At 36.5% G+C, this 25,860-nt stretch overlaps 1 protein-coding gene across 2 annotated transcripts in view; it reads left to right on the top strand.

The window, feature by feature from the left end:
• Positions 1 to 25,860, top strand: part of Micu3 (mitochondrial calcium uptake family member 3) — a 69,505-nt gene that overhangs the window by 24,820 nt on the left and 18,825 nt on the right. For both annotated transcript variants that reach the window (XM_050147282.1, XM_050147281.1), the window contains exons 2-7: positions 5,593 to 5,746; positions 9,450 to 9,481; positions 17,302 to 17,380; positions 20,571 to 20,618; positions 23,212 to 23,294; positions 25,788 to 25,859. In XM_050147282.1, coding sequence (XP_050003239.1) covers positions 5,593 to 5,746; positions 9,450 to 9,481; positions 17,302 to 17,380; positions 20,571 to 20,618; positions 23,212 to 23,294; positions 25,788 to 25,859 — 468 coding nt within the window. The remainder of the gene's footprint in view (positions 1 to 5,592; positions 5,747 to 9,449; positions 9,482 to 17,301; positions 17,381 to 20,570; positions 20,619 to 23,211; positions 23,295 to 25,787; position 25,860) is intronic.

Here is a 25,860-nt window from a genome sequence, read left to right as displayed (position 1 = left end):
CAGACGTGGGATATTTGGAAAAAGAGCAAAAAATATGTCCATCTCATATGAGTGAAAAACAGAACAAAATATGAGTATCTCAACATCCAGGGTCAGAGAACCAGATCCAAATCGCTTCTTAATCATAGGGCAGTGTTTGGGGGAAGGGGAAGAGGTACATAAGCATTTTGACAAATTTGGGAATACACAGCTAGAAGAAAAGCAAGTACAAACATTAAATTACAAGTCGATGATAGCTGTGTTGAAGACTTCGGAGAGACACAGCCTGCGTGGCCATTAATGTGTACGTAGGCTGTCAGCCTGAGTGAGCCACAGCAGCTTTGTGTCCCTGCAAACTGATGAAGACAGCTTAGATGTTTCCTGCCATGAGCCTTCTAATACCTCAGTTTTGGATTATTTATTGTTAGTTTAAATCCCTCTTACATACATAGTGTTTGTGTTTTTCTCTCTCATCCTTTTTAGTACATGAATGTTTACCCTTCTAGTTTGTGGCATAAACCTGGGAGAGCAGAGATCTAAAAAATGAGATGGACTAAAATCTCACACGATAGCTAACTTTATTCAGAACAATACACCAGGCAGTTTATACTCTGAAGGCTAAGGCGAGTCTCCGAGTAAACTGTAAAATTGCAAGGACAAGCTGCACGTGGCAAAACCATGTTTTTTCTTTGGAGGCATATAAACAGATAACGGTAGGCAGCTGTAATGAATAGTAGACTGAAGTAAGCTCACTGCTATCCACCACACCTGGGAGGGGCATGAAGGCGCATTCCAAGAACAGTTCCACGTTTTGTGGAAACCGAGGTCACAAGTTTCTTGTCTTGTTTTCTTGGAGTTTTCTCACAAGTACTCAGAATCCTCCTCATGTGACCCCATTCTTGGACTGTGTTCTGACACTTGAGTACTTGGTGTTCCAAACGCGGTGTGACAGAATGTAAACTGGTAACCTTGGTCTCGTCTCTTCCTCCATAGTAGTTAACGGATAGATCGCTCCTCACTTGCCAGCATCTCTCACACCGTGTGGCCAAGTGACTGCCCGTGTAAGCAGAGGCAGATCATACCTGTCCTAGTCCTGACCCTGAGTACTTCCCACCATGAACTTCTTGCCATCTTTTCACCCTCTCCTTGATGGATTGTGGCAGTCACCATTACACTGGGTCTATGAATTGCTGCATGAAGCACGATTATTTGAGCCCACATCCAACCCTAGTCCTAGAATATTTTTCCTGGATCCGTAGAAAATAAAGAAATGAACTCTCTTCTGTCATAGTTGGACTGATTATTGTATTTGAGAAATTGAGACTTACTAACAAAATAGAGAAGTGATTAACTGAAAGGGGCCCTTACCACTGAGAAAGGATATGATTTTTTAATGAAGGTAAATTAACTCTGTCAGCTGGACTAGTTACTGTATTCTCCTGACTGTGCACCTGTAGTTCCAACTTCACGTCAAACACCAAGACCTATAGAAATATATAAGGAGTGAGTTAGTTGCTCTTGAGCCCATTTAAACATTGATGGAACTGATCCCTGGGACTTGGTCCCAGCGTTTTATCTAAAGAAAGTTCCTGAATTCCCACCTTGTACCCCCGTGACTTTGTGCTAATTTTCCAAGGACTAACATACTTGTTCCTGATCCAAGCTGCTCTCCTGGCTTGATTCGCTCATCTCTGAAGAGTGGACTGCAGCAGTGTGCGTGCTACTTGAACCTCTGAGTATCACCTGTGTCCTGGCTGAGATCCAGAGCTTGCTCTTATACTTGGCTGGGGACTATGCCAATTGAGCCATATGCTCCATCTTCCCCAGCTCCCCTATTCTGGTTTTCCATTCTCTTGACTGCTTCTCAGACCCTTTATGAAGCTGCTTCTGTATCCTGCCAACTTTCAACCCCTTCCAAGTAATGTCTATATTTGTCCTTTTGTCCAACAACTAACTGCTTTCCCTATGTCTGAGCACCCAATAGTTGTTCAAATTTTAAAATCTCAATTTTCCTTCTTTAGAATTTCCTGATATATAAACATTGTCCAATTGTTCTTGTTGCCTTTGAATTTTATAAATTCCTTTTGAAAAGTATTACATAAGGAAAAATTTTTGCAGTAGGGAAAAATTGATTTACATAATCAACTGTAGTTTTATATACCTAATAACACTGTATTTAACATTTTTTACATATATAGAAACCACTTTTAAAAATATAAATATGTAGCCGGGCGGTGGTGGCGCACACCTTTAATCCCAGCACTCGGGAGGCAGAGGCAGGCGGATCTCTGTGAGTTCGAGACCAGCCTGGTCTACAGAGNCTCTGGGGCGGGGAGAGACAGAAGGGTCTCCTGAGCTCAATAGCCAGCTAGTCTAGCCTAGCTGTGAAGGCTGGATTCAGAAAGAAACTGTGACTCAAAAACATCAAGTGGAAGGCCAGCTAGGTGGCTCAGTGGGTAAAGGTGCTTGCTGCCTCACCTGAGGTTCGTCCCTGGACCTACATAAGGGTAAGAGAGAGCCACTCCACAAAACTTGTCTTCTGACCTCATGTGCATGCACACTCACACACACAAACACACCTACACACTCACACACACACGTTCACTATAAAATAAAATCTAAATATGCAGATTTATGTTTTAATCTGTTAGAAAAATGTCTAAAGAATTGTTTCCAACTTGAATACTTAAACCAGATTTGTGTTAGTATATTTCTGCTTATGAGACTTTAAAAACTAGAATCTTACCTCTATTAAAATAATTAAGATGAAAAATCCCAGAAGTCTTTTTATTGAAACAGTTAACCCTGCCATTACCATTATTACTTTTTTTGTTTGTTTGTTTGTTGTTGTTGTTGTTTCAAGATAGAGTTTCTCTGTAGCTTGGGAGCCTGTCCTGGAACTAGCTCTTATAGACCAGGCTGACCTCAAACTCACAGAGATCTGCCTGCTTCTGACTTCTGAGTGCTGGGATTAAAGGCGTGCACCACCACGGTTTAGCTACCATTATTACTTTTGAAGACTGATAATCTGTAGCTCTCAGGAAGCTGTTCAAAGCCATCTATGATTAGTGTGGATCAGTGAAGTAGCTGCCAGCACAGCTCATCTTGCAGCTAGAAGTAGTTGAACAACTGAATGTAGCAAGATAATGGGGTTCAACCTGAAGACCACAAATAGCAAAGCACACAGCCACTGGCTCTTACCTTGACCTCAGTCTGAAAATTGTGATTCTGCCTTCAGGAATCTCAGAATAAGACTGTGATTGAGAACTATCTTCTTCCGTTTTATAATCCTCTCTAGTTCTGGGATTAAAGGCATGCACCACTACTGCCTGGTTTCTGTGACAAGCTAATACAGCTACTGGGATTAAAGGTGCATGTTTGTGGCTACTGGGATTAAAGGTGCATGTCATTGTGGCCATTGGGATTAAAGATGCGTGTTGTGGCTACTGCGATTAAAGGTGCATGTCATTGTGGCTACTGGGATTAAAGGTGCATGTCATTGTGGCTACTGGGATTAAAGGTGCATGTCATTGTGGCTACTGGGATTAAAGGTGTGTATGTCATCACTACCTGTAAGACTGGCCAATGTGGCTGTTTTACTTTTCTGATGATCTTCAGGCAAGCTTTATTTATTAAAATACAAATGAAATGTCACTACAGCTGAATGTCAGAAGTGTGCCCAGTGAGGTCCCAAGAGGAAGACAGGGATGTGTCAAAACACCTTTGACTCTAGAAAGCAGTGGCCTTGGGTGGCCTGCTTATTGCCCAGCCCTCTGTATTCTCGAATATAGACAGGTACTCTTCTTACAGGAATGTTACAGCACACCTTTAACCTAGCCCCTATGTGACTCACAGAAACTGATGTCACCCCATGCCTGCAGCTGGACCCATGTCATGCAGAGAGACCAGGAAACTGAAGCAGCTTGATGAGCTGTGTCCCATCTGGTAGTGAATGCCCTCGTCCTCTGCAGTCAAAATACTGAGATGCCCAAGACACTCTGTGTTGATTGTAGTGTGAGCTGTGGGTCAGAGTTTTGACAGGCTCCTGCCTCCCTCTCTGGTGTTGGGGTAAGACCCAGAGCAAGAAGCAGCTTTTCTTAAAGGGGCCAGTCCCTGTTTCCTAGATGAGCCCCTGTTCCTCTGACCCTTCTTCAATGGCATTCTTAGCTTTGGGTTTGGTGGAAGCTGGGTGATTGGCTAAGAATACAACCCCAGGGTTTTACGTAGTAGTCATAAGGATGTGAGCCATCAGGCTGAGTCTCAGCTAACCAACCCAGGACATCTACAAGAAGAGTATGTGCTGAATCACTATGTGCTCTTAACCACTGAGCCAGCTCTCTGGAGCCCCTACCAGGCCTTCGTATTAGCCACCACTTGCAATGCGTTTTTTCTTCTATTTATTTTCATTTGACTGACTCTCTGTCTCCATGTTTGTCTCCTTTTTCCTTCTAACTAGTGCTGTGTTCTTTCATATGGATTCCTTCAGGACAGATATCATATGCTCCATTTCTTATATACCTATTTAAAAAGTAGGGAAGGGGGCTGTCAAGACCTAGTAACACGTGCACAGTCCTTGGTGTGACTGGGGGACTGGGGTATGAAACTTTTTAGTAAAGACTTGACTGCTTTCATGTTTTCAGAAAACAGACTTGAAAATAATAGAAAAGGTTAATCTGGGTTTTCATTTAATAGAGTATAGTTTGAATTTTAAAATGTAGTCTTCTTGTAGAAAACTCTTTTAGGTTCTTTTCATAAATTGTCCTAGTGTATTAGGTACCTAGATGATTTTAATAGTTTGTACATAGTTTTTGTTATAATTTCACAGACAAAAGTAGAGACAGGTAATCTCATTCTAAATAAGATTTATGTCTAATATAAATCGCTTTTAACATGTAAAAATTAATTTATAATCATGTAAATAAAATTTTTGAAGGCAGCATACTAGTATCTAAGGGACTATTTGACAAGTCAATTCTAGGACTTTATCCCAAAGTAATATTTGTAGATACTGTTAAATATTTTCAAGCCTGATGTGTCTGTCTACAAAGAAGGGCCTTAAGGGAAGCAGAGGACTTTCCAAATAACGATGTATATGCACTTGCTAATCCTATTCAAAATTCAGAATACCGTTGGTGCTAACTGTACTTTGTTCTAGATTATGATTTCAGCTCCAAACCTAAAAGCATCACCATCCTAAGGCTTCTGTAGTGATATCACAAGCCATAAGCAACAACCCTCAAGGCATTGGTTTATCCCTAGAAAAGACAGACAAGCTCATGGAATGCGTACTAAACAGTTGCAAAAGGCTGGTGTCCCAATGCCAGTGGGTCCGTAATATTCCCTCCGACTAAACCCTAAGAACCCTTCTGAGGGATGACTGTTTAAAATACTCAGTCCCTTAATAACATGGTGGCAGGAACTTTCAATCATTGATTCATTTTATTACTGTAAAAAAAAATCCTTATGAAGAGACTGAGATTTTATAAAGGGATTGCGGTTTTCACTCTTTCACATTTACTTGAGTAATTCTCTTTTAATAGTTTAAAAATATCAGTCTTCTTAAAAGTGGTGGTGCTCCACCCAGGTAATATTTTCCTACTTTCTTAACCGCAGGTTGCTACTGGCAGAGCTGTTACTGAGGATTTGGACCTCTATGCGACATCTCGAGAGAGGCGGTTTCGATTATTTGCATCTATAGAATGTGAAGGACAGTTATTCATGACTCCATATGATTTTATTCTGGCTGTTACAACAGATGAGCCCAAATGTAAGTAGTTTTTAAATTACCTTCATAATTTTACCTTTATAACAATTTTGGTATATTAATAATATGATAATTTTCAAACACTTTCAAAGATGGTGAAAAAGCAATAGAGACTAAGCAATTCTGGTCAGGTTAAATAGATGACAGTAAAAATGAACTTTGAAGAGAAAAATCTATTTTGTGAAAATATGAAACAGTACACATATTTTAGACTATATCACAAAAGCAATGCGACAACTCAGAATTCATTGTTATGCAATGATTGCAGACTGGTATTTCTTTAAAAACTTTATTATTTCTAAAATTTCAGAATTTTAAATCACTCCCTTACATATTGCACTTAAACACTACCTTACTTTAGATATTCTTATAAGAGATTAATGTTCTACCTACTATTTCTTGTATCCAAAATAAATAAAATAATTGAGAGCTGGCATTGAGGTTATCCTTGCTTAAGAATTCTGCTTTTATGTCTTCTGCATTTGTCCTACCTCCTGAAGTATAAAGATGGGTTAATTCTTCCCCACTTTTCCATATGCTAAAGGACTGCTTTTCAAACATTTGCTCATTTTCTGGAGATGCTTTGTAACTGATTTTAAAAATGTAGCAAGATTTTTACATACCCTTTTGTATCCAGCCTATTCTATTATGTTCTTCTCAGTGAAGTGTGCAAAGAAAATCCCCCTCACAGATACAGGTGGTCGGGGAAGGGCAGGCGACTTTGTTCTTTTTACACTGTTACAACCTGCTAGTGGTGGTGCAGGCTTTCAAAATCTCCAAAGATGGTATTGCAACATACTCCAGTATGAAGGGGTTTGGGCTAGGTTAACTGGATGGCTGAGTTGTAAGAATGAGGTTGAGGAGGGGAAAAAAAGATTAAGCTTTTCACTGATGTATTTGAGATGCATCAGATAAGTAAAAGTTGAATTTGTCTAGTTTTAGCTCACTGAAAGATAATAACTAAAATTAATACTCCAAATAAATTGAATAATATTTGCTTCAATTTCTTATAAAAAATATGATAATTGAACAACCATGGCCTCTTCTTCCAAAGCAAAACCAAAAATTAAACTTTTTTCAATAATTTATCAAACTTGTGCAGACTAGCTTTTAATTCTTTCTTCCCTCTCAGTGCTGGACATTGGATCCAGGGCTTTGTATCTGCTGGGAAAGTGCTTTTTTGTTGAGTTTCATCACAGCCCTCAATGAATTGACTTTTGATGTTTTAAATACTCGGCAGTGGAGATCAGGAAGAGATAGGGATCTGTCTGTACATCATTACTAGTTAATGTTACATATAATGAAATTGTCCAGAGAAACACTATACTATTTTACATAACTGGGAGCCAAACCTTGAGGAACTCTTACACTTGAAAAGATGAATGTGCAAATGCTAGAGAATGTAGGCCTCAAGAGCACTGTCCAGAGACACAGGAAAACAAACAAAAACAAAAACTAGAGTGGTACAGACAGAGAGTCCAAAGGAAATGGTTGGGGTGGTCCAGGGAGCAGAACACTGCTGAGAAGTCAAGTTAGATTAGCGCAGAGTATTTTCCAGGTTTATTAATATGAAGGCTGCTGATGATTTTAAAACAGACATTTCGTGGAATTGACTAGGACCGAAACTAGACTGCATAGTGGAATAATAGATGAAGAAATGAAGGCAGTGACTGACAGGTACCTGTTGGAGATGCTTGGCTCTGACAGGGAAAGGAAATGCAGCTGGATTGAAATTTAAGTTAGAGACTTGATGATGCAAGATTTTAGCCCCCAAAAAAATTTAAAAGTAGGAGTTGTTTTTTTACTAGCAGGAAAGTCTTGAGAATAAACAAACCAAGAGAGTAGTAGTATGTTTACAGTCGCCACCTGTAAATGTGTAGGGCAGAAAAAGGCTGAAAATTAAGTAGGGTTCTTTAATAAGTAATTAGAAGACTAAGATAAGATTTATAGCCCTTTGACTTAATTGACATGGTATAATGTGGTTTATTTATTCTCCGTTTTTGAGCACACCATACTAATTTTATTAATATGAAAATAATAATAACCTCATGAAGAATTTTTTGAGACTAAATTGGGGGGGGGGGCTAGTAGCCTAGAACCAGTTTTGGATCTGTCATCATCACTGTTACTTGAATTCATAATCAAGATTTTGAACATCTTTATAATCACATTAAATAGGAAACTGCATTTAAGTATTTACTTAGTAATTGTAGCTCAAATAAACATTAATTGTAAAATATACCACATTGTTGTTTGTATTGTTTAATTTTTCTTATTTTTCTCTTTAGAATAGAGTCTGAAAGGTAAATTCCCCTTTTAGGATTAAAATATGTAATTATTTTCCTATAGCATCAAGAATCAATTTAATTTGTAGATTTAATGCCTCCCTCCACCTGTTATATTTATACACTCAATGATTTCCTATGAAATAAGGAATTTAGAAAGTCAGAACACCCTTTGAAGACTTATCTTACTGGTTCTTTAGTCTTTATTTCTTTAACAGCTAATGATATCGAACATGGTACATTTTCTGCAGAATAAATATGTCTTTTGTAAATAATCTATTGTGGAAATCTCATAAAACACAAACTCAGGAGTAAATCTAATTTCCTCATTGGATAAATAGTTTCTGAGCATTACATAAAAACATGTCCATGTATTTGTACTTTTAATGGATTTTTCTTAAACTCTTACCAAGCTATTTCATTGTTCTATTTACTAAAAAGAGTCATTGCAGAATTATGTGCACAGTAGCATAGGTAAGGCTACATGCAAATTCCTGTGATTTTAGGGCTTGATCACCTATTGACATATACTGCTAGGTAAAAGAAAGATTTTGTTGTGAAATAAAGAATTGATCTCCAAGAAAAATTAGTTTCCAAATTTTATAAAAATATATCTTCACCTTTGATCTCAAGATGAGTTAGTGTATTGCCTTAAAAAGAGAGTTATATAGCAATGTGTCTTCCATAAAACTTTAAATTTGATATATTTTTAATTAGACAGACTTGCTTTGTAGACACAATTAGTCTACCAGTTTTCCTAATGCAGGTACACTGTAGGAATTAATTACCATCAACCTGGAGATAATTCTTAGCCATTTGCAATGGTAGGAACTGAACAAGAAAAACAACTATTTGGACTGTTCATCTGTACCTGCATTTTACTGTTTAAATTGAGATCATTGACATGATAAAGAAAATGTTTTATTCAGCTAGTACACTTCTGCCTCTAAGATACTTGTAGAACAACTGCAGAAGGAAGATGGATAAGAACTTTCCAAGCTCTTCTTCTTTTTGCCACTATCATTTCTACCTTGGAGAGACCTTACCAAGGAATTATTTCCAGAAATACTCATTCATCTGATTACAGTATGAATATTTTATAAGTATCTTCGTTTGTCCTTCAAGTGCCATAAAATATTTAACATTAAGTAGCTTAACTTGTGTTATGGATCCAGAAAGGCCCAATCATAATCCAATTATGGGGGGAAAAGTTCTGTGACACTGATTTTACTTACTGTAAGGTACAGTCTTTAAAGCTAGTAGATAACATGAAAGGATCATATATTGGATTCAAATATTGAGGGTAAAATCGTCTGCCTTTTGAACATAAAAGCTTGATTTTGAGTTATGGTTATATATGGTTACTAAATATGGATATACATTACATAGAATATTATCTAATTATTTTATATTTATTTTAGTTGCTAAAACGTGGAAGTCACTTTCTAAACAGGTAAGTTAAAGATCTTGGTATACAAAATATGCATGTACACACACAATACACACACGTGTAAACACATATGCACATTATCTGATTAGATAGTTATGTTTTTGTGTGTGGTTTTTACAAATTAAAATCACATAATGATAGTATTTTTTTAGTCTTCATAATGTAAGTAAATGAAGAAGGTTGTCATTTCTATGTGCTAGTGAAGATAGAGGCTAATTGTCATGTGTGAGTGTAAATTAGTGTTCCTTGTTTAGAAACAGTTGCATTATCTACTGAATTGAAGATATATATAGACTTTTACTCAACAAGTCCATACCTGAGGTTAAAGTCTATAGCAGTACATTCACATGTACCTAGCAAACTTAAACTTAATCAACTTTATGACTAGGTTATTTCACATTGGTGTTCATACCTAGAGAAACTATCAGTTACATACAGAAGAGGTTCAGAAGTCTGTAGACTGCTTATCATGGTTTTAAAAAACAAGCACATGAGTAATAGGCCTAATAAATTTTCGAAAAATATAACTCCATTAAGGCAGAAATCAAAGGGGAAACAACACTGTAGTTATGTAAGGATACATCCACAGTTGCCAAAAGAAAGGGGAACATTAACATATTCAGATAGTAGGACTGACATCAGGGAGAGCCTCAAAGTGACTTCTAACATACTGATGATTTCCTGCTCTTAACTGAGCTATTTTTAACTTCCTTAACTAGAAAAAGGAAATTCTGCAGAGCTTATAATGGCAGATGCATGTTTCCCTGTGAAACTTCAGAAACTTCTCTTTACAGTTAGCTGTAAGATACAGGGACTGCTGTCATAGCTGGACGGCTAGCAAAGTGACGTTCCTCATTAGCTGAGGATTCTAGACTGCCCTGATAAAGTACACATCCTAGTGGCTGCAACTGCGTTTATCACCTTACAGGTCTGCAAAGTAGACACTTAAGATCAGAGTATTTGGGTGGTTTACTCTGGGGCTTTTATCCTTTCTATGGCCATCTTCTCACTCTGTTTTCACTTGGTCTTTCCTCTGATAAATTAGGGGATTTCATATGATAACATTAGTGATACTTTTAAAGGACCTGTCTACAAAATAGCCAGGTTCTCAGGTGCTGCCTTATGGCCATAATATTTAGTATATCAAGGAGAAAGAGGAGGGGAAGATGAGGGCGGGGGGAAGGGTGGAGTGGAGAAGAGGAATTGTAAGAACTACAATAGTGGCAATTAACACAATTTTAAAAATCATATCCAATAAAAGTATTGTAAGTTATTACTCTATATAAAAATAAATGAATCTAAATTAATAACATGGTGAAATTTAATTTTAAATTAATAATAGTGATTATAAAACCGCATTAAGATACATTTCACAATAGTAACAAAATCTGTCAGGTACTTAAAACTGTACCATCTTAGTTACTTTTCTATTTCTGTGACAAAACACAATGACCAAGGCAACATAGGATAGAAATTATTTCAGTTGAGAGCCCTCATTTTGATCTGAAAGTAGGAAGCAGAAAGCTAGCTCAAAATAGAACAAGCCTTTGGAAACCTCAAATCTCACCCCCAGTGACATACTTCCTCCAACAAAGCCATACCTTCTAATGCTCCCCAAACAGCTATCAACTAGAAATCAAATATTCAAATATATTATGCTCTTGGGCCTATTCTCATTCAGACTGCCACATTCCACTGCGTGGCCCGCATGACCTCTAGTGGCCATATCATAATGTAAAATCAATTTAGTCCAACACCAGAAGTCCTCATAGTCTTTCAATCTCAAACCAGTTTCTAGTCCAACGTCTAAACATCTCTTCTGAGGCTCAAGGCAATCTCTTAAATCAAAAGCAAATTATGTACTTCCACCATACAGTGGCACAGTATATAAATTGCCATTCCGTAAAGGAGGTATTGTGGCACAGTAAGGGAATACCGTACCAAAGCAAGACTAAAACCCAGAGGAGCAGACTCCAAAACCTGTGGTTTTGTTTCTGGTGTAGAGGGCTGAAATGGCTCTGTCCCATCTTTGATGCCTGCAACATACTTTTCTCTTGGGATGATTCTGCTCCCTGTTGGCATCTCTCCTTGGAAGATATCCCATGTCTCCAGCACCTCTAACATCTTGGAGTTTCCAGCACAATCCAGGCTTCTCTTTTATAGCTTCACACAAAATGGCCTTTCCGGACCTTCATGCAGGGACTGCCCTGTCATGCGGTGCCTGGTCACAGTCATGCTCCTTTTTCTTGGAAGAAGATTGCATAACCCTTTTATGGTAGATGCTAGTAACTTTACTCTTCATTAAAATGTATATCATATATTTAGAAGGATGAATGCATCATAATATATGATATAATATATATAATATAGATATATTTACTATAAAGTCATCTCAAATTTGTAAAAAGTAGATATTTTTGTACTTTTTGACAGCATAGATACTTACCAAAAGTTTTCATCTTTTACCAATGATTCGCTCACAAATATGATTATTTGTTGAAATAAGAGCGGCGGCGGGGCTGCGTCCCCAACACCCCGGCCGCTTGGCTAGCTCATGCCCGAAATAACAACACACAAACTATATTCATTTAAGAACTGCTTGGCCCATGAACTCTAGCCCTTACAGGCTAATTCTCGCACCTGGACTAGCCCATTTCTAATGATGTGTGTAAGCACCCCAAGGTGCGCTTACCGGGAAGATTTTAGCCTAAGTCCATCGTGGGTTGCAGCTGCCTGGGAGAGCAGAGCATGGCAGCTGTCCGGTCCCTCTGGAAGCAGAGCAGAGTCTGACCTCACTTCCTCTTCCGCCCAGCATCCTATTCTGTTTATTCCGCCACCTATCTTTTAACCTATCAGGGCCAGCAGTCTCTTTATTGCTCAGCCAATGAAATCAACAGATTGATATGACACTCCCACATCAATTATTATGTCCAAATAACCTATTGTGTATCAAATACTGTCATGACTGTCTAAGTAAATTGATAGTCTAGTGAACAGTTGGCTATAAATTATTATAAACAAATTTGAGGGTTGTGCATATATTGGCTGCCTTATTCTTCCACCTGTAAACATTAACATATCAATGGATTGTTAGTATCCAAAGAGATAATGTTCCTGCTCGGAGGTAAAGGAGATAATAAGTTCCAGGGAACTGGAAAATAACATTAGAGATGCCTTTAGTTATATTTTACCCTCATAAATTCTCAGAGCTTCACCTCACTCCCCATAAACATAACTTTGATCCAGAACTGACAATTTCTTGAAATCTGGAACATTATAAAGTATAATCAGATGCTTCCATGAACAGGAGAAGAAAAACTTATAGTTCAGGCAGTTGAGCCTCTCAATCCTACTACCAAATGCTAGTTGTGCAGTCAGCACCTAGAGAAGCTTTCCATATAATTCAGAGCTTGTCAGAGCAGTGCCTTCGCTATTGCCTTTAAAATGTGATAAAAATGATAACTTCTACCCACCCGAGTCTAAAGTCCTACCACCTTAGAATTAAAAAAAAAAAGTAACTTCCCCCCAGATGGAGCTCAGCTGAAAGATCAGGGCTGAGTATCTTGCTTCCCATGTGTGGAAGAGGTTACATGCAAATTCTTCCACCAAAAAGGAAGACTCACTCCCTTAAAAAGGGAGAGATCTTTGTACCCACCAAAGAAATAACTGTCTTGAAAAATATCATTACTGCTGAGAGAAGTTAATGTCAGAAGCTTTCATCCAACTCTAAAAGATTTCCATGATGACCCAACTCAAAAATGTTTAAAGAGTGTCACAATGAATATAGACTTGTTATGTGGAGGAACAGGAAGTCACCAAGAGTAGTATCAGAGTTCTCAATGTTAGTTGGGCTTTTGTATGTTTTTATGTATGATTAAAAATTATAAATGGTAAAAATGCAAAAATTGAAGAACAGATGAGAGGATCTTTTTAGACAGGACACATGAAGCAATTGTCAAAAGAAGTTCCTGGCAGATTTTACTAAATTAAATACTTAAAACTTTAGTTCCCAAACCCATCAACAACACTAAAAGAAATTTGATGCATGGGAAAATGCTTTCATTATTTATTGTCCGAAAAAAAACTTTGAAAAAGGATCTTGTAATTATCTAGAACATGTGTAAATATATACTAAAAGATAATAATTTCAGTAAGAAATAATGGACAACATAGCTAGAATAGCTCGTAAATACATGCAAAGTAGTTTAACTCACTGATAACCAAAGATGGGCACATTGAAGCAGTTATGTTCTATCCCATACCCACCAGATGGCTAGCTTCTAGAAATTTGACAGTGTCAGTAATGAGCAAGGGCGTGAAGGAACCAATTGAAAAAAATAAATGATGCCTTCACTTTGGTAATGACTGATGAAATTTACAATGTATATTTGGGGTCCTATTTACAGGTATGTATGCTAGAGAAATGTTTAAATGTTCACATCAGCTTAAATGTTCACATCAGATTAAATGTTCATCTTTCCTGACACACAGATGGGAAGGCAAAAAATTTAGAAACAGTATAATTACTGGGGAAATGGATCAAATAATTGTAAAGTAGCATAGTGCCGATAACAAAGTAATACAGAATAAAATGAATAACTGTTAGAGCTGTGTAGACCTCCAGCAAGTGGCGGGATGCTGATGTTTCCAGGACCTAGGAAATGAAAGTAGTTCTCCTGATTCTGAGAATCTATTGGTTCTGTTCGGCCTCGTCCTCTCACAGGTGTCTAGATTTTTCTAAAGGTTGTCTGATGAGTGATGTGTCACTCTGGACAACCGATGGAGTGTGGGGTTGTATATGCTTAGACTTTACATTTTCATTTTTCACATCTAAATAAACACTGATGAGTACAATACAGATAAACATCTTTCGTGTTCATAGTAGTTTAAAAATGTAAATAGCTGACTTTTAAAAGCCATTATGAACAGTCACAGTATAGGTATTAATATCAACATAAAGACTATTTGACATGAAGATATGTCCATATTATGTAAAAGACAAAGAATAACGTACAAAACAGTATATAGACAATAAAGATTTAATATTTACAATAATAAGATGCTTTATAAGATGTTTATGAGTTAGATTAAAAGACTATTAAATAAAATTGAAGTTTGATTTGACTTTGCATGTAAATTTCCTTTCTAAACCTACAATTTTCCTGTGTAGTGTGTGTGAGGGGGAATGTTTGCATTATGTGATTAAAAAATTAAGTACATTAAAAGGACCTATAACTTTAGGAAACTAAAATTAATTCAGCAAATGCGTATTTGTTATCTACTTGCAATACTGCAATTTAATTCTAACACTGGACACCCAGAGTTAGTATCTGAGTCCACTAGTTTAAAGACATAGTGCCCCAGAAGTCTGCTCTTCTTTCAGGTGTGTACCACAGTTCAGAGTCTCAAGGTACCTCACTTCTGCCCTCACTGGCTGTAGTTCCAGGGTTTTCCTACAGTTGGTTTAGTAATTGACTAAAATGACTCATAGAACTCAAAAATTGCTGTAGTTGTGGTTATAGACAAAGAACATATATTAAGACATCCCAAATGAAGAAGAAAAGTATTAGGTCTGGAAGTGTCCTGAACAAGAGTGTCTGTCCTCTCTCCATATGGAATTGGTTTGTTACCCTCCGAGCATCTTCGTCGGGCTCCAGTGTGCTTAGTGTCTAGAATTGTCTTGGGTTTTATTTCTGAGGTGTAAGTTTCCAATCATGTCTTTATCTCTCAGTCTCCTCCTATCCTTGCTCCCATCCTTTCTTCTGTGACCAAACACGATTGTGAGTTATTTTCTTAATAAACACGCAAGTGTGATTCATGGATTTTGTCTCTCTTCCAGGAGCTGAAGACAAAGGCCAAATTCATTTTATATACAGTAGTATAATAGAAGAGATAAGTATTGCTAGTGAGGAAGCAAATTTCCAACATGAATGGATATACAAAGATTTTAGTAAATATTAAAAATCAAAAATAGCAGAAAACAAAAATGATCACAAAAGCAATTAGATGATCTAAGCATGGAAAAACTATATTTTTTATTTATTATAGTTACATTTATTAAAAATAACTACTTGGCCAGGCGATGGTGGCACATACCTTTAATGCCTGCACTCAGGAGGCAGAGGTAGGCGGGTCTCCATGAGTTCAAGACCATCCTGATCTACAAGAGATAGTTCTAGGACAGGCACCAAAAACTCCAGAGAAACCCTGTCTCGAAAATCATAAATAAATAAATAAATAAATAAATAAATAAATAAATAAATAAATACTTGAAATCAATTAGATCAGTTTCTGTAATTTCCTTTATGTGCCTAATTTGGGAAGATTGCTTGTCTAATTTAGGTCTATACATGCAAGAATTGGTTAGTAGAACTAAATGAGCTGTTATGAGTCCATTGTTAATCACATAGAGGACTTTTGATAAAGGTAACTGATTTTTAAAAATCAGAACAGAGGTCGCAGGATATAGTTATAATGGGAGAAGATTAATATTTATACAATAGAAATGGTATAAATTTAAGTATGTAAAGTGTATTGAAGACTTTTTAAAATTTCTTAATTTAACAAAAATATTTTAGTTTCTTCTAAACAGTAAATATTCCAGGCTCCTTATCATTCACAGCTGAAGTCTTACCTGTTTGCCACAGTCACCTATTGGGAGCCACTCGTTAGCTTGGCATCTGTTCCCTGCAGTGCAGATAAAGCCCTGTGAAGGAAATGAATGCTGGAATCCACACACAGTTTGGAAACCCCTAAACATGCTCCTGTTTTTGACATCCCAGGGATTTCTTTATTTTCCAGCACCCTCAGCTTTGCAGTCTAACATCACAGAGCACTTTCTGGATTCCAATTACCAGAAAAAGTCTGAAGTATTCTCAAATTTGAATGTGAATAAAAATCACCTGCAGGTTGGGAAAAACGCGAGTCTAGTTCAGAAGGTCAAGAGGAAATGCTACTCTGCATTTCCATAAGCTTTCAGATGACACTGGGATTGTTGGAAACCACATTGTGACAAATAAGGATCAAATCTAGAAGTAGAAGTGGCTTCTACATTGAAAATGTATTGCTAAAAATGTGTCACTGAGAAAAGTAATTTTTAAATTTCAGAGTATTTAATTATTTTACCAAATTCTTTCACTGGTTTTCCTCACAGTCAACCGTATTGCAATTGTTACTTTGTTAGTTATGATTTTTTTCAGAATATGCATAATATGCTCAAATATTTTTATATAAGCAATGACTCAACTGTTTACATTCTCCAACAATCCCTCAGCAGTAGTGATAATTACCTTTAGAATGCTGAGTGGAAGTCAATATTCTGTTGCCCCAGTAGTAAGACTCTTTGGGTTCCCATGAAAACAGTCTGTTCATTCCTAGCATATTCCTTCACTCATTTGTTTCTTCTGCTCAAACTCAGATAGATCCAGGCATGCAGCAAAGAAGAATATGGAGCCAACTGATCACCTGATTTTAATAAGGAAATCTACATGGCTTTTATAGGCAGTCCCTTGTTCCTCACTCCAGAACTTAAGCTTCTGTTTTATCTTAATTTGGTTGTCTTGGCTATATACATCTAGTTAGAAAATTTATCTGAAATTTTGAATAGCACTAATTAAGTTTAATATAGCATCTTTAGCGTTTATTTGATATTTGCATTATGGGCTAATATTGTGGCAGAATGAAGATAGAATAAGATGACTAATGTCACATTTCTGGTCATTTAAAAGGAGAATTTCCTGGGGAGGACACATACGTTTTTTTAAGATTCATGTTGTCAGAAAGTAATGTGAATACTAATCAGTATTTCAATCCTTCTTTTATAGGAATTAAGTCAGATGCTCTCAGAAACTCCACCAGTTTGGAAGGGATCATCAAAGCTCTTTAGAAATCTTAAAGAAAGAGGTAAGTTAACCTTAGTGCCTGTGCATTTTAATATTGACATGGATTAAAACTGTATGTGGAGAGAGAGAGAGAGAGAGAGAGAGAGAGAGAGAGAGAGAGAGAGAGAGAGAGAGAGAGACATATATGCCACCAAATGCAAATGTTTCTGGGTAAGTAATAGTATTTTGGTATAGTGTGATTAAGGATGATATTATGACTATATACATACACAAATATATATATACTTCATGACCTCTTTAGCTTCATCATTTTCAAACACACTGAAAAAATTTTACATAGAACATACTTTTCAAAAATATTAGGTCTTCAAGTATTAATTTTCTTCATTTCATTTTATATCTAGGAAATAATTGTTACTTCTCCAGTAAGTGAATATACAAGGTTAACCTGTGCTACATGATGCCCTAATTAAAAGAAAAGAAAAAGTAAAACATATCTTTGCAGTTTTTGTCTATAATATTTCCCCAATTTTCATATGAATGAAAGGGATGCTTTTTTATTGTGGACATTTTTTAAAACTAGGACTTAAATACTGGAATCGGGTATATTAAAATACTCCTTGGAGATCTGGGCATGGTGATAAATTTCACTGATCTCCGCTTCTCTGTAGCCTGAAGAGAGAGGATTTTAAGGTTATTTTTTTTATTGATTTTTATTGAGCTCTACATTTTTCTCTGCTCTCCTCCCAAATTAGACTGCATAGCAAAGACATCTCAAAACAGAAAATACTCTTAGAAATTTTGTTCATGTTTTAGAGGGAGTTAATAGCATTGGGAATGTTCAGACTCAAAAGGAATAAGTAAGTGTAATGAATTTTTTTGCCTTAATATATCTTATGAGAAAATAAATGGATCAATATAATTTGAAAACAGTGCATAGAAGAAAGAAATATTTTTTATCTAAGCAAAGGTTAGCCTGGAAGGCCTACCCCTCCACATGCTATATGCACTTTTTATGTTTTCTGTCTGTTTTTATATTTCCAGGGGTGAATATTCATTTAGCATTGTTCAGAATAACTGACTGCAGTGTTGGAAGTGTTCATGTTTCTCTTCTATTTTGTGTAGACACCATTGGCCAGTTATGATTATTGGGCTCTTCAAATGTTGCTAAAGTAACAAAGAATATAATTTTATTTGGATTAGTCTAAATTTAAATAACTACACCTGCCCATTGATTACCTACAGGAATCTTTATATCTGTCTCATATTCTTGATAGTAGCAAAATCATTAAACTATTGTCTTATAAGAGTTTAGAACCAGCTTGCTAAGTGGTTGAGAGATACTGAACTACTTGATTTACATATATATACATATATACGTATTTATGCACGTGTGTGTATGTACACACATGCCCACAAACATTGAGTGGTCGGAAATCTTTAAAACTAAATCTTTAAAGTTACTAAATATTAATTTAAAAATTATTTTATCTTTTTAGCTATAACTCAGTAAAAAAATTCAGCAGCTTTTCATAAAAGCAGTATATAACACTTATATCAAGAAATAGTAATTTAACAATGTCATGTTTTTATGGAAATTCTTAAATTTTTTAATTGAATTTTTAAAACCTAGTTGTCATCTCTTCTTCTTTCCTCTCCACTACTCAAGACAAGGTCTCTTTAAATAGCCCAAAGCTGTCCTTGAACTTATAGTCCTCCTGCCTCTTGATTACATGTAATTTAGTTGACATGTTCTTTATCCTGTACTAGTAAAAACTACCATTACTATATAGTAGCATTTAACTTTATGTTTGTCCTACTAAGTTAGCCTTAAGTAGACTGAAGGGTTGATCTTCTCATTTTCTTCTGGTTTTCTATGTTTATAGTTAGAAAGCATTGTGAATCTATAATTCATCTGCAGCAGTATTTCCTTTTCTCCTTGACCTTTTTCTTTTCAGCTATATCACTTTATTCTCTCCTCCTGTGTGAATATTAATCCAAATCAGTAGCCAGGTTAGCCCTACCAAAAAAATGCCTGCTATGACCCTCTTAATAATAAACTGTTTAGTAACAGTCTTCCTGTTAATTAAACCTTTTGTAAGGTTAATCTTGAATTAGTCATAGTAATTATATGGCTTTAAAGTTCCTTATATCAGCTGTAATACTTTGTCACCTACTAAGAGAATTAGAACAGTAAGAGGACACTTAGATAATTGTAACTCTACAGCCACCGACTGTTTCAAAATCTCTCTCCCAGAACGTTCTTGCAGTCATCCAGAACTATGTCTCTAGGTCACATATTTTAGTATAAACAGGAGAGAATGTTTTCCGAGCCTAGTGCGCAGTTACCTTCATGGCCCTGACAAACTGCCTGGTGGTGACTCCTCGTCTCTTTGTTCTAGACAGAGTTAGTGAAGCTTCAAAGGACATCAGATAAGTGAAGAGGTAAAGTCCACAATGTCTTGAAGGGTGTTTTTTTCATACCTTTAACCAAACATCAAGATTGATTGCAATGTAGGTAAATATTGCAGACTTATTCCTGAACTTAATTGTTTCAGTCTTTTCTTAGTCAGTTACACTATTAATTCTAGCTTTAACAATACGAAAGAGTAGCCTAGAAGTGGAAAATGCAGTAACAGAATGTGTATTTATTTACTTCATGCACAAAATTGGTAAGATTTGTAATTATGGGATACAGAGAGCTCGGTATGCAGAAAACATGAAGTGAGGACCACAGAGCTAAAGAAAGAAACCCTTAGAGTCAGTTAAGAGTACAGGCTGTTATAAAAGTACTGAGGGGCCATTTGACAGCAAAAGATTGGTAAGTGTATTTTTTGTTTTTGAATGTTACAATCAAATTTCTAAGCAAGTAAATATGTTTCATTCAAGTGTTACTAAAAAGTGACTAAGTTCTTTATAGCATTTCTGACCATTTTATGTCAGTTTCATAGAGTAAGAACAAGTTTAAAAGTTAAACTATAAATAAATATAACATTTTGTTTCTTATTGCCAGCATATTTATCATGAATGAGCATTTTGTAGGAATTTTTATAGAGGCATGTGAAAAATTTAAATAAAATGAATTTTTCAACATTTGCAATGATTTTATAATATTGTAGTTTTATTTTAACAATATTTAGCAGACACCTCAAAACTATTAATAGTTTTTATTGTATACAACATTTAGCTTTTATGTTTGTGAAATATAAGTTAATATTTTATAAGGCATAATTGATACTGTTTTCTTCTAGGTGTGATTTCTTATACTGAGTATCTTTTTCTTTTATGTATTTTAACAAGTAAGTATACTCATTAAATTTATTTCTATATGTATTTTCCTTATGATCTTAAAAATGTGTCTTTCTTGGCATACTGTTGGAAATTACCTCGTGTGTATGTCAGCTGTTGTACAGATTCATGTCTAATTATCACAGGAAAATATCAAGTATAACATTGTCAGAGTCGAAACCCTATATATCTTGGCTTGTGACAATAATAAAATTTTCATAAATTATGAATATATTACTCTTTGGGGTTTAAGCTACATGAGACCTTAAAGATCAGAACTTATAATTTATAAAGGCTCTATTATATGCACTTAAACCAGGTTTTCTGCAAGTCTAATGTGAAAGAGTAGAAGATCTTGAGTCTCCTAACTGCTGGGGAGCCTATCCCGATACCCACCATTGTCCACTGCAGTGGCTCGCACGCGCTCCCTGGCACATCATGCAGCAGTGTTTGTGAAATACTAGAGCTTCTGCTTGACTTTGTTTTCATCCACAAGAGGAAACTGTGTGCTGTGCTCACTGAACCTCGGGCACCTAGCCTTTCCATTTTGGCCTCCAACCCCAAGGAGGAAGCCCTGCTCTTTGAGCCCCCAGTGCTTCTCTCAACACTGAGGCGAGAACCATTCAGGTTTCCTCTTGAAACACTAACGAGCCCTTAATTGGCCTCACTCTTCAAGTAGCTTTCTCACCCTTCTCTTTTAATCCCTTCATCATGCTTTATTTTCTTCATAGAACTTAGATTATTTGAAATTACTGGTTTATGTGGTCAGTCTTGTGATGGCTGTGAAAAGTCTGTAATTACTAAATGTTACTCTTTTGGGCCATCTATATCAAGAACAATGTCTCATTCATAGTATACTTTCAGAAGCCAATTAATGAAGATAAAAAGAAAGAATATTAAAATATTACTTTAGGAAATTTCAGATGAGGACATATGTGTAGATGTATACAAATAAGAGCATTAGTAAAACTCATTTTAAAATTTGATTTCTATGCTTAAAAATGTTATACTACTGTGATAATCTTACTTTAGTTATAAGTGATATATAAAGGGTAGGTGTGAACATGTGAATACTTGTTTATTGTTTATATCAAAATTTAACATAGCTTATTCCCATAATGAAATTAAAATTTTAGTGTTGGAAAATGAATGCTTTGCCATTGTTAGTAGGGCCAGCTGGGATTGAGCCAGCTTGAACACTAGTGACAGTTCCAGTCTAGTCTGTGATCCTGCCGTGAAACCACAATGTCGAGAGGCGCATCAAAGATGAATTTACATTTGCCTTTGGACACAAAATTGCAAGTTATAAATATTTAAATAAGCTTAGTGATGGTGAATTAAGAAGGACACTGTTGGTTAAAAAGCCACTTAGAAGGGGCAGGGTGTTGTGTGGGGTTAAGACAAACACATAATCAGCTCGCTTACTATAGACTGGTTAAATTGTCTAGTGCAGTGACATTTCCTAAGAGTGTGACAGGAAAATTATGGGAAGTCACGTGATTAGAATTAATATAAGTATGAGATGAAACTATGGAGGAGTGGCCATATTATCTGTGGCATGGGCCTGTGAGTGCTTCCTTCTGGCCTTTAGTCATTTTGCCTTCTAAATAGTGCTTATAAAGGTTCATTTTACATATATTTTCTTCAAAATCTTTTAAAAATATAAAATACTTGATCTTCAGGCAAGCTTTATTTATTAAAATACAACTGAACTATCACTACAATAAGGAACTGGCTTCCATTTCTGATATTTCCAGAGGTGGCTATGATGGGTTAAGCAAGTAGGGCTATCTGCTCTTGGCAAAGGTCAGAATTTCCTATCAAGGTAGCAAGTTTATTAGTTGGATAGGGGGAACATTTAGATTTCTTCTAGCCATTTCAGAGGAAAAGGTGAATTCTTGTCCAAAGGCATTGTGCACTGAACCTCTCCTTGAAAGATAATCCAAGTTTTTCTTCCATCCAGGTTTTCTTGTTTATAGAAACCAAAACAAAAGACAACAAAAAAATAAAAATAAAAAAAGCATCGGCATCCAGAAAAGAATCATAAATTTAAGTCAGCACATAAGACATGAGTCTTCCTCAAAATAAACTTGTTCTTTGGATTTGGGAGGGCTTCAATTACACATTAAATAGTATAAAATTTTCTGTGTTTTGAAGCTTCTAGAAGTTTAACCACAAATTTGTACCCTCTCATGATCACATTTATTCCACAGGTGATTTTAGTTTAATTTTTCTGAAGACTTTAAACTGGTGCATTGTGCTGTATTTTTACTCTTTTCTGCCACTTCAAGTAGTTGAACATACAGAAAAAAATTCAAATGTAGAGACCTCTTAGTTCTTTTTTAACAAGTAGGCAGAAATGTGAATATTTGTTTATAGAGGGATGGAGTCAAATATTTCCTTTGATGCTATGCAGTAAATAGCAGTAAAGTACTTAGAAAGCTTATGATCAGTTCTGATTCTATGTCTGAAATACATGAGGCAGAAATATGTGTCCTTCAGTATAACTTTCACTGTATTTAACTTATAGTAACATGTTGCCTTTTCTCTATTGGTTATTTTTTGCAGTCTATGTATCTGTTGAATGTTCTTTTTTTCTGGCAGAGCCTCATGCAGGGTTTAGAATAGCTTTCAACATGTTTGACACCGACGGAAATGAGATGGTGGATAAAAAAGAATTTTTGGTGGTAGGTACATGATATACTGCGTTTTCTAATAACTGAATATTGCTCACTGATACGTTATGTTTTTGTGTTATTGGGACTATTACTACAAAGTGATCTTGCACCTGAATCTAATAAGCAAGTGTATACCTCAAGTAATGTTTACCTTATGGAAGCATAAATTATATTGCGTTTTTAAAGATGAATATAGCTAGAAGTTTGGAATTTGTCAGACACTTTGTACTTGATAGACGGTTCTGAGATTATGTTTGTCCTGCTAATACTTCGTTGCTGTCACACTGGCCACCTTGCTGCAGCTCTTTACCGTAGAAACTTCTCTTTTTATCAGTTCGAGCTCACTTTCCCTTTCCTTTTCTCTCCCTTCACTGTTACCTTATATTTTAGGTGTGCGGACCCGCTTCCCTGCACACTTGCTTTCCTGCGACCAAGAGCTTTGATCTCTGGCCCTCTTCTGCTCCTCGTTTTCTCATCTCCCCTCCCAAATTGTTTTTCCTTTTACTTCTGTGTTTTACATCTGTTCTGTGGCAAAAATGCTTTCGCTGGTTTTTATTTTTCTGAAATAAAAAGTAATATTAATTTATTTTTTAGAGTAGCAAAATCTTCTATTAGTATCAGTGCTCAGTTCCATCTTTTTGTGTCCTCTATTTAGAAGAAAAAGGTGGTATATAAAGGGCTCTTTTTTTCCAGAACAGACCTATTTATTAGAATAATTTTGAACAAGTGTTCTTAACCAACACTGACTTTTGGAAATCCCATTTCTTAAAAGCTCTTTATGCACATGTCTTTTGGAATGGTGTCTGCGTGTGGGATGGGAAAATGAAGTAAAGTTGAGATTGCTGTCTAAATTTCATAGACAAGAGTGATGAACTATCCAGAAAATTAGTTTAAAAGATTGTGTGTGTGATAGAAGGATCTCTGCAGACATCACGGCCAGCAGAGTAATGATCAGCCTGAGACAAGAAGGAGACAAGACAACACGACTCAGTAGCCAGTGTTGGTTCAAACTTCGAGAGTCTGATACCAGGCAGGTTATTTTAGCCACATTGAAGCACAGCACAGTTTGGAAAAAGTTTCCTGGTGAAAATTAACCCAGTCCCATGAGCAAAATAAAGCTTAAGTCATGACTACATCAAAACTCTTTGTAAAGTGCATGTGACCTCCCCATAAAGATGGGTTCTATAGATTGACCACATGTGACTTAAGGGTCATTGGAGGATCTGGTGTGGCCTGGCCATACAGATAGGACAAAGGTCACCAGGCAATTAGCCACATCCTGTCCAACTGTCTGGGTGGGAAATTGGTTATCTTTTAAACATCAAAACATCTCTTCCTTTGAAGAGAGACAACTCTGTGTGTTTAACATTCTTGGTGTTCATCTGTGAGCACAAGGAGCTCATGTCCTCTACAGTAAAAGAAGTGGGAGCAGGCTTCCATTCTAAAACCACAGAATTTAAAGAATATTACTAGCTGACATTTACTTAGAAATAATAGGCAAAGTGCTAGGTAATTAGTTGTGGTGTTTATTTTATATTTTACATAGCACTCCATAAGTCAAGGAGTGTTCCTTATGTTCCAAGTACAGAAAATGAACCTCAGAGAATGAACTCATCTGAGGAATGATATCAGCAGTCTACTGCCTACAGAGCAGTTACTGCGAGAACTTGTCCTTTGTTCCTACATAAACTAACTAGAGCAGTAGGAGCTGAGTGGCCTAAATGACAGTGAGACCAAAGCTGAACTCTGACAGATTCCTGGAGGACTGCTTCCATGTTCTCTACAGCCCAACAGGCTCCATCTCTGTCTAGGCCTCAGACTCCCTGTCTTTGTGCCATTGAGATCAAGGGAAACTGAAACATTAGACACATTAAACTCAGCTGTGAATTGCCAGTACCAAAGTGTTGAAATAAGAGTGGCGGGGCTGCGTCCCCAACACCCTGGCCGCTTGGCTAGCTCATGCCCGAAATAACAACACACAAACTGTATTCATTTAAGAACTGCTTGGCCCATGAACTCTAGCCCTTACAGGCCAATTCTCGCATCTGGACTAGCCCATTTCTAATGATGTGTGTAAGCACCCCAAGGTGCGCTTACCGGGAAGATTCTAGCCTAAGTCCATCGTGGGTTGCAGCTGCCTGGGAGAGCTGAGCATGGCGTCTCTGCTCCAGCAGAGCTGTCGGGTCTCTCCGGAAGCAGAGCAGAGTCTGACCTCACTTCCTCTTCCGCCTAGAATTCTATTCTGTTTACTCCTCCCATCTATGTTCCAAGCCATGAGGCCAAGCAGCTGGTTTATTATAACTTAACCAATGAAATCAACAGATTGATATATGACACTCCCACATCACCAAAGAATGTGGTTTTCTTGTGAAAATGTAACTAGAGTAGTTTAAGTGTTGACTAAACTATTTTTGCTTATTTTTAGGATGTACTTAGCATAGAGTATTATGTAGGTATCTCAAAGTTCTGATGGAATTCGATTCCTGATTTATTTCCTTATAGCTTCAGGAGATATTCAGGAAAAAAAATGAGAAGAGAGAAACTAAAGGAGATGAAGAGAAACGTGCGCTGCTGG

This window comes from Alexandromys fortis, unplaced genomic scaffold (genome assembly GCF_014885135.2).
Source record: "Alexandromys fortis isolate MF-2015 unplaced genomic scaffold, M_Fortis_MF-2015_v1.1 scaffold_32, whole genome shotgun sequence".
NCBI classification, from domain to species: domain Eukaryota; kingdom Metazoa; phylum Chordata; class Mammalia; order Rodentia; family Cricetidae; genus Alexandromys; species Alexandromys fortis.
The sequence above is the reverse complement of the archived record's forward strand: the minus strand, read 5'-3'. Positions and strand labels throughout refer to the sequence as shown.